Consider the following 16320-nt stretch of genomic DNA (forward strand, 5'->3'; position numbering starts at 1 on the left):
ATGTGAAAGAGCAGAAAATCACCAGGGTATCCGGTACGTTCAGAAACACTACAGTACGTTACCAACATAATCCCATTTATCCTTAGTTTAACAAGTGAGAATTAATTAAATGGATTCAACTTCTGTACAAGCAGAGCTGATAAAAATGTGCAAGATAAGAATAACAATGCTTCCCCTGCTTAGTCGAGTGGAATACAGATTTTAAAACACTAGGCTTCACACACTTGTCCACTTTGGTTACAGAGAAAACCTGTGTATCATATACTAAATAACTGAGGATCATTTACGCACTACCAGACTTCTAGTAATTATCGCCGACTCCTCCAGACTGCAAATTGATGCAAAAAACTGCCTTAGAGGAATAATTCATCCAAAGCTGAAAATTTGCTGAAACTTTACTCACCCTCAAGCCATCCAAGATGTAGATTAGTTTGTTTCTTCATCAGATTTGGAGAAATGTAGCATTACATCACTTGCTCAGCAATGGATGCTCTGCAGTGAATGGGTGCCGTCAGAATGAGAGTCCAAACAGCTGATAAAAACTTCACAATAATCCACAAGTAATCCACACCACTCCAGTCCATCAGTTAATGTCTTGTGAATCGAAAAGCTGCATGTTTGCAAGAAACAAATCCATCACTAAAAGAGTTTTAACTTCAGGAGTCCGTAATGCATAATAACACTTCATCCACTGAAAAAGCCATCCCCTTTTGTCTCTCACATCAAAATCCACCCAGTTTAGAACTGTTTTGGACTGATTTGGCTTGTAAACAGTGCTTGATCTGTGCATACAGGTGAGATGAATTTTTCATTTTTATTATGGAATATGGACTAGTATTTTAGCCAGAAGCAACGGTTTGAATTTAAAAACATCTTAATGATGGATTTGTTTCTTACAAAAACACAACTTTTCACTTCACCAGATGGGCTGGAGTGGTGTGGATTACTTGTGGATTATTGTGACGTTTTTATCAGCTGTTTGGACTCTCATTCTGACGGCACCCATTCACTGCAGAGGATCCATTGCTGAGCAAGTGATGGAATGCTACATTTCTTCAAATCTGATGAAGAAACTTTCATCAACATCTTGGATGGCCTGAAGGGGAGTAAATTTTAATTTTTTGGTGAACTGTTCCTTTAAGGCCAAGCATACACTACAAGTGCTGTGCACAATAAAACACCCAGTGACTTGTCTTCTGTCAAGTCGATGCATGCACTACACAACTAATCTCACACTGCTGATTAGTATCTGGAACTAAAAACATGAAGGGGAAACAAGCTTGTTTCTTGAAGCGTGAATTTGGTTCAAATTCATCAATGCATCAAGCCAATCTTGGAAAAGCCATCTTACCCATCTCTCTGGAGATCTGCACGAATGCTTCCACGCCGCTTTCCCCGTAGTTCCCTTCAGAAGCCAGCGTGGAGACGTAGTTCCAGCCCATCGCCGTGACAATATCCAGCATGGCCTGGGCCTGGTAGGAATCCGGGGGAACGACGCGGGAAAAAAAGTCGTAGCGGGTGTTATCGCTCAGCTCCGGAGCGGTGGATGCATAGCTGATCTGAGGAATCTGCAGAGAACAGAAGAAAGATCAGAGGTCAAAGTTCAGAGACAGGGTTCTCTTGCTTCACAGCGGAACAAAGAGGCATTTGTTTCCAGATCCAGTGACCAGTGATGTTATGCTGCCTTCTAATATAGCTAATTTTGGCTAAATTACATGCAGTATCGCATTCCTCCTTTATACAAAAGCCAATCCTAGAATGCATTGCAACAAGCTCACTAAAATCCAACATGGCAGATGAGTTAACAGATGCGTGATAATTATAAAACACTTATTTCATTTGATCTTGAAAGGTTTTGAAATTATTATTATTATTATTAATAATCAGGTCTGCCGCTGAGAATCATAGGCAATGGAGTCTGTGGGAAGTTTGACTGACAGATTCCTTGTCTAGAGAAAGAGGACAGGAGGAGGTTAAAGAAACTCACGGCTGAATTATTCTGAAGGATTCTGTTACAAAACTGTTTTGAGATACAGCTCACGTCAAGCTACGCAAACGGTGTACCGCTTGAAGCTGTAAATAAGAAAACATTTAGCCACAAAGTGCTTGAGGGACATCACCGTATGAGTGCGGATAGCTGCGTCGAGTAGATTCATGAGTAATGATGCTGAACAAAACTGTGACATTGAAAAATACATCAAATTTACTCCATCTCCAACAGTGAGGAGTGAAAATTGAAATCTGACACTGTAAGACTGATAGGTAATTAAGAGATTTTGATAAATGTGACAACTTCGAAAGCATGCAAAAAACACAGCTTCAATGCTCGCAGCATCAACGCAAAAACTCTTGTTTTGCTAAAAACATGCCAAGCGAACTTTTGCGAGGTTCACTCATCGAAAAAGGTTAACCATAATGCAGTGCAAACCTTCATTAAGTATACCAGTAGTGGCTCATGAATATTTCATGTAATAAGGCAACACAAATAAGACAACACCCAAGAGGCCCAGATACATAAATACGGGAAAGACAGCTCTTCTTTTATTGCATAACACTTTAAAATGCACAAATATTGCTTTCTGGGAGAAAACGCATATTGTGAATATAAAGTTATGATCTCATATCAAAGCATCAAATTCTCGGTTTATTGCACAAATAACAATAGATCCTGAGCACTTTAATTGAAGAATGAATTTTAATTCAAATATCAACATTGGTGAAGTTACATAAAATAAAATTCAACCAAATGTGCCTCAGCTATAAACAAAACATAACATAACATAACCATTTTAAATAAGACTCATAACATTAAACCAGTCATTTATCATATAGGTCTACCACCATAGGTCAAGTTAAATTACAAAATAAAATGCAATCAAATGCTTCTCAGCTACTAAATAAAATAAAATAAATCAAAACAATTTAAAATACAATATTTAAGAACTTTTTTTTCCATGCAAGAGTCACTAGACCACTAATTATTAAATAGGAAGTGTTTGCTTTTTACAGTCAATAAACTCTCAATCCTCAGTAATCCCCCTTTTCAACATTCCCTCAAGCTATCGCTGCATAATTTAACAAACACTTAATATATAAAAGAAAAAAAGTTGACCTGTAAATTGTAATAGTCTCCAATGCATTTCATGAACACTTGTTTTAAAGCTCACTGAATGAGGACTTTAATATTGAGCAGTTGTAGTTTATGATACCGGCAGATAAAAACACTACTATAAAGAGCTCAGCATGAGATGTTCTGGACAAGCGCTTTAAAAGAATCTCGACACAACAGAGACCTCTGAATGATGCATGAAAATGCTGCTGCATGCTGTCGCACAAATGCATTTGCATTAATAGAACAGGCCATTGGAGACATGCTAATGGAGGGACATAACAGACCCGAGGCCTTGGACGACAGGCTGGAAGATAAGAATGAAAAAAATGGGACGTTTGTGACAGATCTGTGGGATTAAAAAACAGGATCTGATCACTAGATCCTTGAGCATTTAAAACCTAATAATCCTCAGAGAATCGCCAACCCGAGCCCACCTTAATGGATAAAAGATGTTGACAGCATTTGTGACAATGTCAATTACCACAGATTACAATGTCAACTCGTCCCTCAGTTAAAAAGTTAGAAAAGCAAAAACCGTGGTATAATGCTAATAGTCTCGCGCTGATATATATTTTTATAATCTTGCGGCTAGACGTCACCCTGTCTACTTCCATTTTAAGTGCCTTACCGTAAAAGCAATATTTTTTTATGATAATTGACATCAGTGCTATAGTGCATAACTTATATTGAACCCTAAACATTCCTTTAAAAGATAAACAAAAAAGTAGTGTATATAAATATATAATGTAATAGATTTCCTATTATTTGTGAAATTAATCAATGCATCCACAAACAACTCTCCCAGAATGCTCTGCACTTTTGAAATAATTTGCATATTCTTTGCATTTTACATATTATATTCACAGGTATAATATCTGATCATACACATCCCACAAACACAAATATGTGTGCGTGTGCATTCATTTGAACAGCGTGCGTGCGTGTGTGTGTGTGTGTGTGTGTGTGTGTTTGAGTCTCAGGATAATGGAGCTGCCTGGCTGAGTGGCTGATAGATGGTTCTCCAGAACTGCTAATTAACCCTTGCTCAGACCTTTATTGTCCGACATCCAGACAGCATAAGGCAGACATGGACCTTAACAAAGGGTGCAAATGCCAGCGTGGCCTCCTACACACTCACAAACACAACGAGCAGCCTCACGTAATTACAGCTGCATTGATTAATGCATCTTGTATGTTGAGATTACGCTGATCTGAGGACACACACTGATTCCCAAGCGAGTTTGTGTTGTATGAGTAGAGGAGACGTGCTATATTATGAATGTGTGTGTCCACCTATGCATGCAATAGCAGAAAAACAACAGGCCAAAACCTCATTGCTACCGAATCTCAAACCTTAAAATGCGTATTTTAAATGCAGAAAAATATTTATTATTCTTACATACAGAAGCCCTTCAAGAACAATCCCCAAGCACTGGTACCTAAAGATTTTCAATGCATAAAAAACGAAAGCAAAAAAAAAAAAAAAAAAAAAAATAAAAAAAAAAAAAAAATAAAAAAAAAAAAAAAAAAAGCAAATTCAATAAAAATAAAATTCAGTAAAATGAAGTTAAATAAAAGATTAAGATGAGATTTTTAAAAAGTGTCATTATTACATGTCTTGACATAAAATGTAAGATTTTCTATGCACAAAAAACACAATGCAATGCAGTGCAATGCAATGAAATGCATTGAAAAAAGATATTATGATTATTATATGTGCTGCCGCATAAAATGTAAGATTTTCTATGCAAAGCATCTCGCTCAAAAATGACCAAAGAGTTTCTATATTTTTCCTATTTAAAGGAACACTCCACTATTTTTGAAAATAGGCTCATTTTCCAACTCCTGTAGAGTTAAACAGTTGAGTTTTACCGTTTTCGAATCCATTCAGCCGATCTCCGGGTCTGGCGGTAGCACTTTTAGCTGTAGCTTAGCATAGATCATTGAATCTGATTAGACCGTTAGCATCTCGCTCAAAAATGACCAAAGAGTTTCTATATTTATTCTATATTAAAACATTGCACATTTAGCTGTAAGCAGTTGTCATTGTGCTAAAACGATAGATTGGATCAATTGCTCAGCACTGCAACATTATAAACACGTTCTCTCACATTTAGTGACAGAAGCAAGACAACGACACAAAGGACGGGATGCTCGCCGCGAGCCTCAACTGAAACGACTGCCAAAAGAGTCCAGAAAATGCCATCGATGCCACACAGTGACCACAATCAAGCGAAAAGGACCCAAACAACTCAAACCCTGAATGTCACCCAGCAACTGGCCATTTCACCCGCACCCGCGGATCGCTTACATTGTGCACTAGTGATAATGGCAGCAGCGGGGTGTAATTGCAGGGCACGGTGCCCTCTCTCCTCGACAGGGGCTTCGACGGGACGCGCTGCCTTGGCAGGTGGATGCGCGCTGGCTTCCAGCATCACAGCGGCGGATGGTTTCATCCGTCATCTGGACGGCCTGTCAGATTGGACGGCTGGACTGACAGAGCTGCGGGTACTGGAGGAGACAGATTAGCTGACGGGGTTTAACTGCCTGTTGAGATTGCTCAAGACTGCTGGCTCCATCATCTTACATTACCACTTTATGTATGAATAGATGTATGCTTTAGGCTCAAGACCGATGCAGTACTGCTATTGTACAGGAACAGGTAACCTTTGACCTGAACGGCTCATTATACTCAGATGGGTCCTACTGAATTTTGTAATTCAGACAATTAATTGTTATTATGGCTTGATTATTTGCAAAAGAAAATGAAGGGGATTCAAATAAAGAGCTAAAGTCTTTGCTCAGTGAGAGAAATATTGGCTGCATACTGAATTTAACTGTATCAGTAGAACTGAAAGTTGTAGAGTGAGACAAACCAACAAAAAAAAAACTAAACAAAACATTTAAGATATATTCAGACAATTTGGGGGAAGCACAAGGCAAACCTCAACTGATAGAACTCTAAAACAATGCATAACGAAGCCTTTAAAATAGTAATGACTTCATAATTTGCAGAAGATGACAACTTGGTTAATTTAAGTATTTAGCCATTTAATATTTAGAATTATTAATATTATCATGCTGAATTATGTCATTTTATCACTAGAATTACTACTAGCAGCTAAAACAATCACAACAATCAAATCCATTGCTAAATCTTTTACCTGTTTGTGCCGTTGTTTTCCTTCCATGATGATGTCATTAAGTGGCTTATGTTTTTCCCCCCAAAAACAAGTTTTCTATTTTATACTTACATTTCTTTTATATATTTATATTTTGATTAGAAAAAGAAGAAAAAAATATAATTATTTTAAAAATATTTGTAATAAATTGCCAGGTTTTAAATATATGCAAAATACCAAAATAATGTAAAAAAAATTCCGCTCCCACTCACACGGGAGAGCCACGTATCACACTTCTCGTACGCACACCACCTTATACAACCATTGTGTGCCTGGATGGATATATATATATACACACACACACACACACACACACATATAGGTGCATTTATAATGAAAATTATCTAATATAATTATTGTGCTCATTTAGAACAACAGTATAGAAAAATGTGACTTATTCTGTAGGCTACGTAAGTAGTACAAAGTCATATATAGATGCATTAAGATTTAATAAGATGTAAAGCTCAACATATTCATGCAGTAATAAAAGTGCATTTGCCCACATTCTTGCTTTAAACACATTCTAACCAGCCCTCCATTTATCTCTGTCAAATGCATGTGTATCATTAGTGGCCTCATGGGAAACATTCTTTTTTATTTTTAGCAGCTTTCCCTTTAAATCCACCACCATGGGAAATTGAGACCCCCTTGTCGTCCTTTTCATGTAAACCCCTAGGCGCCATCACTTAGAACTATTACTAGTAGTACGCCGCGGCCCAAACGCATCATAATCCCCAGCTGCAACGTAAGTGACGTCAGCAAACTCTCCCACAGCTCTTCCATTTAAAACCATCAGTCTAATTCCTCTTTGATCGCCCCTGCGCTTCCATTACTTTCCAGAACGCTCTCTCGGCATTAGCCTCCATGCTCATTTCTTCCTGGTTACCGCAATAAGGGCAAATCTGACAAACATCAGGCGTGTTTTTGATGGTGGGGGGATTTGGTGACTGAGTCAGAGCCGCTGAGGAGTTTGATGGCTCTCTCTGAATATCAATGCGCCTGGCAGGCCTCAATCACATTGTTGAATGAAAATGAAAGGGAGAGCATGAGCGCTAATGCACTAGCTGATTTGCTATGCAGCTCGATGCTCCGGCGTTGAAGGGTTGATTAGCGCTAAAGGCAGAGAGCTCAGGGTCTCTGGTTTGAAGAGTATCATTTACTTTTAGCCTTGACTCAACTTCAGAAATAAGTGATGGCGGCACACTTGTACACCACTGCTAATTTAAATAATATTGATAAAGTCCTTAAATCCGCTCTTGAATATTGATCCAGACCTTCTCGAAAAGGCCTTTTCTGGTAGAACTGGTCTCTCTGTTGATACCTTGTTCATTTTTCTTTCTGTAAAGGTCAGATCTCTAACCTACATAGACATTAATATGGAGCTGGTCCCCCTTTGCAGCTATAACATCTTCCACTCTTCTAGGAGGCTTTTTGCCCATTTATCCAGTTAACCCTTTGTGAGATCAGCACTGATGTTGGACGAGAAGGTCTGGCGCAATTTCCGTTCCAATTCATCCCTAAGGTGTTCGATGGGGTTGATGTCAGGGGTCTGTTCGGGGCTGGTCAAGTTCTTACACACCAAACTCATCCAACCATGTCTTTATGGACCTTGCTCTGTGCACAGTCATGCTGGAATAAAAAAGGGCCTTCATAAAACTGTTCCCACAAAGTTGGAGGCATAGCATTGTCCAAAATGTCTTGGTATGCTGAAGTAATCTTATTCTTATACTCATAAGAAAGATCTTATGAAGCAAAACAATCGGTCTGTGCAAGAAACTGAACATACCACGTCAGCTAAATTTCATAAGAATTTGACAAGGCAGATTAAGATGAGGTGTTTTAAAATTTTTGAAAAAATATTTAGATGTTTATTTTCTAAGTGAAGTTTAGAGGGTGGGAGAAGAACTTATAAACCACTATATTTAAATTTATGTAAAGTTACTACATTAATGATCTTATGAAGAAAAACAATCGGTCTGTGCAAGAAACTGAACATACCACGTCAGCTAAATTTCATAAGAATTTGACAAGGCAGATAAATTTTTGAAAAAATATTTAGATGTTTATTTTCTAAGTGAAGTTTAGAGGGTGGGAGAAGAACTTATAAACCACTATATTTAAATTTATGTAAAGTTACTACATTAATTCTTTATACTGCCTCTTATAGTAATGAACTTGATTTTTGTAAATATGTGTCAGTTGTCCATATATGTCTTGTTAAAAAAACAAAAAACATGGACAGCATTTTGCACCACTTCTGTAGTGTGACTCATATATAAAGTGACCACAGGTGAATATAACATGTCGTATGCACCACAAATGGGCCATAAAACTAAGGGCAATCATTATGATGTTATGATTTTTTTATATTTAATGACACTATGACATTCTTCATTGTAGTCTCTCATTCACAGTAAAAACATGAGACTGATTTCTCTTATCTCCTGTAGTTAAAAAAAAAAAAAAAAAGCGCCTTAAGAGATTCATTCCAGCGGCTGTAATTGAAAAGATTAAGTAACATACTGGAGTTCAGCGGCGGTGCCTGATTTAATTTTTAAGTTATCAGGGGACATTTGATTTGCATTGAGTGTCCGCGCTGGTGCCACTTTCAGCAGAATATGGAAAATTAGACTTAACATGCTACATTAGGGGTGGAATGGATTTTATAAATCAAAGTACTGCAATTAATTCAAATGCAAGTGACATTTATGAAGATGGTAGACGTCACCGTCGCATTCAAGATGAGCATGATGGGATATTTACAGGATGTATAGACTGAAAAAAATGGCTTTGAAAGAATGTTCGCTCTGTCATTATTTGTGAAATTTACTATCAATTTCTAAGAAATGGCAAGTAACACATTGAATTAAGTGCGAAATATTCAAGTACTAACAATGTAAGTGAATGAGTTCAATTTCCAGAGCGCTGAAAAGCAGAAATGTGAAGTATATAATTTTATAAAAGCACTTACAATAACTTTTCCGCCTCAGAGTCAAAAAAAAAAAAAAAACTAATATAAAATAAAACATAATAATAATAATAACAATAATAAAGATGTAATTGTGTCACTTATAATTGCAACTTTCAGTGTCACTTTGTGACTTTCGTTCTTGGAAATGGAAAACAGAAAATTATTATTAGACATATTTTTACCTATTTTTTTCTTAACACTACAGACCAAAATATAGTCCGGTCACAATATTAATAGCACTCCAACTAGAAAACACCCAAAAAAGAAAACAACATTTCAGTTTCTCTAGCACTTAAGTAGAGGAGGGATATCAGGGATCCTGTACGTCTGCAACATCGGCTTTCTGCTGTCAAAAGTGGGCCGGTTCCTGCTGTGAATCCCACCTGCGGTGGAGTGGGTCAATACTCGAGTACTGCAGTGTTTTTAACACCACCAAACACGCAATAATTGAAGCAAACCATGGCTAGAAGATCAAGTCTGCACCATTATGTAAGTTTCTCATAAATACTGCGATAATATCAAGTTGACTTCATTTCCGGCTCCGCTTGCATGCAGACGTTTGGGTGCATCAGCCTCATGCATTTTTCATTAAAATCACAATTGGCAGCACGCCGAGATGCCACCTAATTGCTCTCATATCATCTCTGATTGTAACCTGATCTTTTTGTTGCGGCATGCTGCGGCAGACACATTCATTTCTGAAGGGCGAACGCACAAGGCTGCGATATGACTTCACCATTTTCACAAATTTGTGTTTATGTAGTTTATACAGAGATGATAATGGTATCATTTTCAAAAACTTGTACTTTGAAACCTATTTTCAAAAGTTTGCATTTTCAGGACCTCAAAATCCCATTGGCATGTAAATGAACGGCCAAATTAATATATAAACACCCCCTAAGGATACATTTCCTCATCAACAATGTACTAAAAACTAAAAAAAAAATGTGCCTACAGAAAATTTTTGCCTACAGACATCAATGTTGTCAAAACAATCGCGTTCACATAGATCCACAAAAATGACTAAAACACTGTATTTTGCATGCCAGGCCAGTAGTTGGCGATGTCACATTGTAAAAAAACACTACGTACATGCGCACATCCCTATAGACTGAACACATTATACGCATGCGCATGACTTCACCGTTTTCACAAATTTGCGTTTTTGTAGTTTGCACAGAGACAATAACGTTATCGCTTTCAAAAACTTGCACTTTGAAACCCGTTTTCAAAAGTTTGCGTTTTCAGGCCATTGGCGTGTAAATGAAAGACCAAAATGCATAAAAAGTTTTGTTTTTATTTGAAAACAGTGTCGTATAAACACCCTAAGGATACATTTACTTATCAACACGTACTAAATCAACATGTACTAAAAACTGAAAATGTTTCTGAAAAGTTTTGCACACAAACAACGTTGTCAAAACAATCCCGTTCACATGGATCCACGAAAATGGCTAAAAACGCTGTATTATGAATGCCAGGTCAGTGGTTGGAGAAGAAACACAACCTGCCTGCACACATTCCAACAGACAGAAAATGTAATACACATGCATATGACGACACCGTTTTCACAAATTTGTATTTTTTTTTTTGTATTTGTATAGACAATAAAGGTATCATCTTCAAAAAGTTTGCGTTTTCAGGCCCCCAAAATGCATTGTCATCTAAATCATGACTAAAATGCATAAAAAGTTGTAAATTTTTAGCTGAAAATGTGTAAATGCCACCAAAGTGCCACCTTTTGAAAACAATACCATTATCATCTCCATGTAAACTATGAAAGCGCAACTTTGTGAAAACAGTGACATCATGTGCATGTGTGTTACATGTTCAGTCTATAGGTTTGCGTTTGGCGCAGACACGTTGTGTTTCTTTACATCACCAACTACTAGTCTGGCATCCATAATACAGCCTTTGTAGTCATTTTCACGGGTCTGTGTGAAGGCCGATCGTTTTGACATTGTCATTTTTAGTACATCATTGTTGCGTAAATGTACCCTAAATGCAATTTAAAGGAACTTCAAGCATTTGTGGCATAATGTTGTTTTAAGTTCAGCACTAACAATGGAAGTGAATGGGGCCAGTTTTTTTTACCTTTAAAAGAAGAAATGTATTTTTTATTTTTATTTTATAAAAGCACATTTACATTAATTCTTCCACCTCAAAGTAAAATAATAATAATAATAATAATAATAATAAGGTAATTGTGTAAATTACAATAACGACTTTAAATGTCATAATGACTTTTACTCACATTATAAACTTTCTCACATTGACTTTAATATTTTACTCAGAAGTGGAAATGGAAAACCTTTCAGATTCGTCTTAAGGAACAAAAAAGCAAAAAACCGATGTTATAGTCAAGCACTTACAATGGATGTGAATAGAGCCATTTTTTGAAGAATTTAAAAGCAGGAATGTGAAGCTTTTATAAAAGTACCTACATTGTTTTTCTTTTAAAACATTTGCATTATTTGAGAGTAAAGCTCTCAAGTATAATTTTTTTAGGATTTCATAGTTGAATATAAATGTAGTTAGTAAGCTTTTTTTATTATAACCATATTAAAATTAAGTTCATGTCTTGTGGCTGTACTATTGAAACTGTGAGTCTTTTAACTTTCAAGGATTGGTCCAATTCACATCCATTGCACTGTAAGTGTCTTACTGTAACCCAATTTCTGTTTGAATAGGAGAGAAGAGTGGAATAATGTTTGTGGTAATCAAAATTATGAAAAAGGCCCTCTGGAGTTTCAGAAGAGATCTCAACAATCTGGTTATAGTCACTATTTACTGCGCAAGCGTGAGTCTTCTTGACTTTACATGACTTGATGTTGACTTTTTCAGCAGCAAGATTTCAGATTAAAATGTATAGGAAGTGTTTATGCACCATTTTAATCATCTTTTCACTTCAATAGCCTCGCTGTGTGACTACTGCATGATATTCCTCCATTAATATGAGATGAAAACGGAATGCACAATTAAACTAAAATTAGAAAGAAAGAAAAAAATGCATGACATATGGCTTGTCATGTCAAACACTCAAGCACTCAGTGTGAGTCTCTCTGAAACTGAAACGTGATTCTTACACCTCCACAACTGCCAATAAGCTGCTCAGGGAAACACAGGGTGACCTTTTGCGGCTGCTTTGAAGCTTAAATGAATAATTAATGTTATAGACAATAATGCTTTGGTCAAGTATTAACTATTTATGTTTACAGGGAGCCTCTGTGGTCTACATTCAAAGAGCTTGCGGTCAATTTTCATCGGGATAATACTTTCCCTATATGCTGGACTGTAAAACAATGTTGAGTCAGCTGTGTCTTTTGACAATGGCTGCGCATCAGTGCTATTTTAGTATTATTTATGTTATTATCGTTTTTATTAATATTTTAATATTTAGATGTAGATTTTATTTTTATATTTTCAGTTTTCATTTTAGTTTTAATTTTAGTAATATATAAACATTTGCATTTACATCGTTTTTATTAGTTTTTGGTTTTTATACTTCAATATTTCTATTTAGCTTTAACTTTAACTTTTACTTAATACATTTAATAGTTTTAGTTAACAACAACACTGCTTCAACTCATTTGATCACACTGACAAGTTTTATCATTATATTTTCAGTTTTAATTTTAATTGTGGTTCATTTTAATAATGTATGTATATATATATATATATATATATATATATATACACATATATATATTAGTAAGAATTGTAATATGTAGAAATGTAAAACGTTGATATTTCTACTTGGCTTTAATTTTTTTATTAAAATTTTTTTAATAACACTGCTTTTCTACTCATTTGATCACACAGACAATAGTTTTCTCACACAACCTTTTTATTTTGATTTAACATGCAGTTAAATCAAATTTTGTTTTAATGTGCAAAATAACCTTTTATATTACTAAAAAAGCACTCAAGTAGGCATTGTGCAAGTGCAATACTATTTCATTCTGAACATAACCTGTGACCTTAGACTCTCATTAAAAAGAAAACACACATCTTAGCTCACCTAAGCTCTAAACTCCAGCCTTTGTGCAGAATTTCATCCACTTAATTTGATATGTGAGATCCTTTCTCTCAGAACAGTACAAACTGTTACTCAGCAAAATGTTCAGGGACTGAAATGCCTGTCTGGCTTTGCTGCGTTCTGAAGTTCAAGACCTCCAAATGTCACCATCCATATTAAATGTCCTTCCTCACTCAGGAGATCGACTACTTTGACTCTTTTTGCAATGCTAATGGCTGTCTACATTGTTTTAAGCTGCATTATTTTATGAAAGTAAACTCTATTCTACTTGTTAGTCACAACTGAAGGACAAAAAAAAACATTCTCATCAAAATAACTTAACTTTTTTTTTTAAAGGGACATAGAAGAAACAACAAAAATGATGGAGTGAATGGGTGCCGTCAGAATGAGAGTCCAAACAGCTGATAAAAACATCTCAATAATCCACAAGTAATCCACTCCACTCCAGTCCATCAGTTACTGTGAAGTGAAAAGCTGCGTGTTTGTAAGAAACTAATCCATCATTAGGACTTCTTAAATTAAAACGGCTGCTTCTGGCAAAAATAATCCATAGAAATGCACCTTTCAGCGAAAAAGTCCATCCCCTGTTGTCCTCTCACATCAAAATCCAACCAGATATTTGTTTAGAACTGTTTTGGCTTCGATACTTGATCTGTGCAGATTTCTCTCCTGATTCAGACCAGACGACTTTCACTGGAGAAAGCAATATTATGGATTATGGATTTTTATGGTATTTTTTTAGCCAGAAACGATGGTTTAAAGTTAAAAATGTCTTAATGAAGGATTTGTTTCTTACAAACACAAAGTTTTTCACTTCACAAGACATTAACTGATGGACTGGAGTGGTGTGGATTACTTGTGGATTATTGTGATGTTTTCATCAGCTGTTTGGACTCTCATTCTGACGGCACCCATTCACTGCAGAGGATCCACTGGTGAGACAGTGATGAAATGCTACATTTCTCCAAATCTGATGAAGAAACAAACTCAACTACATCTTGAATGGCCTGAAAGCGAGTACATTTTCAGCAAATTTTCATTTTTAGGTGAGCTATTTTTTAACAAAATTAGTATGCTATTCCAACCTAATTGTAACTATTTTACGAGGTGCCAATGTTATTCATGCAAAAACGTATGATTTTTAGGAAAAAAAGTAAGCATGAAGATTGCTCACAAATTCATACAAACTAGCCACCAATTCTCCAAAACCTCAAATAGTAGCGAATTGCCATGAGACTGTGTTAGCTATTCACAGTCACTGTAGGGAAAGTTCAAACGCGCGTATTGACACTAGCTTTAGCACTTTTAGCCCCTTTTCGCTCAACTGCAACTGCATTTCACACTTCACTTTTACTGTCGAACAAGTTCATCATCCGGTTCACCTAGTGCACTATGCTACAGCGTGAACACTTTAGCAAGCACTATTTATACTACAAAATAGCGTAGAATAGAGTGAAATGGGACACAGCTGAAAAGAGAAACGGGAAGGAAGAAAATAAAAACGACTCCCCTAAATAAGACAGAAATTTCTGCACGGATCACAGTGGCATTTGGGTGACATTTAGCAGTGCAGCCTGAGGGGATCGAGAGCATGTCCTGCTAATTTAGTAATTAACCGGGCTCATTTCTACATTTCAAACAGAAGCGATAAGCATGCAAATACCTGCAGAAACCAAGAGACTGTGTTCATATTTCCTCTCTCCTCCTTTTGGATCTTTTAATTACGATGCATGCTTTTTGTAATGAATAGCGGTGATCAATTAATTGATACGTTTCGTGTGAACTCTAGTGTCTTGCTTGTTCTGCACTTTAGATAATGATCCTTCACAGCGCTCTCACTTTTGTTTGAGAGTTTGATGAAGTGATGACGGGCTGTTAACACAATAAACCCCTTTTACCCCCAAGCAGGGCCGTTTCTAGGCATAGGCGAGCTAGGCGGTCGCCTAGACCATTAGCAAGAAACAGAGCGAAACAGAGCGAGAGAACAACATTAAAGGGTGTAAAAGACATAGAGTGTGAAGCAGCTACTCTGTTTCAGTCTGCTCGTGTCGGATGTTTTAATAGTGAAAAACTAGACCGCATAAAACTCCCAAAGCCATCCAGTCTCACAATGGAAATGTCATTCCAGTGAAGTTTGCCGTGTACAAAACCTCTCAGCGGTTGTTTTTAACCTCATTCAAGAAAGTGTTTTTGAAGGACTAGGAATACGGAAGTAGCACGAACAACCGTTATAGTGTAGTAAAATGATAGTACTGTATGAAATACGCTCACACACTCAAAATATAGTATGCACACATAATGCTGCATATACATGATAAAAAGCGATGAAAGTCAGAGAAATTGACACTAGCATCAATCTAATACTCAAACACAAACGCTAACTAATTAACGAATTTATTTATTTCACAAAACATTGACACAAGCAAGATAATATATTGTTTTGTAACCATATGATTAGCAATATAATTAAGAAAAATCTTATCACAAAATAAACCCCTTCAAGGCAATACAACACAGTAGACAACATAACATAACATAACATAACAACATATAATTTATGCATTTTAAATTGTTAATATAAAATGCATATAGATAATAAAAATGAAGATTATAATTATAAGATAATAAAGATTTCCTAAATATACAATATTATTATATACTGTAATATTAAATAAATAAAATTTATTAGTTTAGATAAATTATTTTTAAATAATAATAATAATAAAGTTATAATATGTTAAAGATATCTTAAATATTATATATTATAATATTAAATATAAAATTAAATTAATTAATGTATTCATTTGAGATTTTTTTTAGATAATTATAAGATTTCCTATAATATCAATTATAAAAATTTGATATTATATAAAAAGTATACATTTCTTAATTTCTAAAAATTAATTTCTTAATTTTTTTAATTTTAAAACTTATATTAAAGTTAATAAGTATTTTCGAAATATATAATATTAAATAAATAATTGTATTAATTTATTTTAGATAATTAGATAAATTA

The 16320-nt window shown here is 35.6% G+C and overlaps 1 protein-coding gene across 2 annotated transcripts in view; it reads right to left on the bottom strand.

The window, feature by feature from the left end:
• Window positions 1-16320, bottom strand: part of grm8a (glutamate receptor, metabotropic 8a) — a 183677-nt gene that overhangs the window by 119279 nt on the left and 48078 nt on the right. For both annotated transcript variants that reach the window (XM_016516499.1, XM_016516498.1), the window contains exon 2: window positions 1352-1568. In XM_016516499.1, coding sequence (XP_016371985.1) covers window positions 1352-1568 — 217 coding nt within the window. The remainder of the gene's footprint in view (window positions 1-1351; window positions 1569-16320) is intronic.

The sequence above is a fragment of the Sinocyclocheilus rhinocerous genome, unplaced genomic scaffold, assembly GCF_001515625.1.
Source record: "Sinocyclocheilus rhinocerous isolate Xijiao unplaced genomic scaffold, SAMN03320098_v1.1 scaffold208, whole genome shotgun sequence".
In the NCBI taxonomy this organism is placed as follows: Eukaryota; Metazoa; Chordata; class Actinopteri; order Cypriniformes; family Cyprinidae; genus Sinocyclocheilus; species Sinocyclocheilus rhinocerous.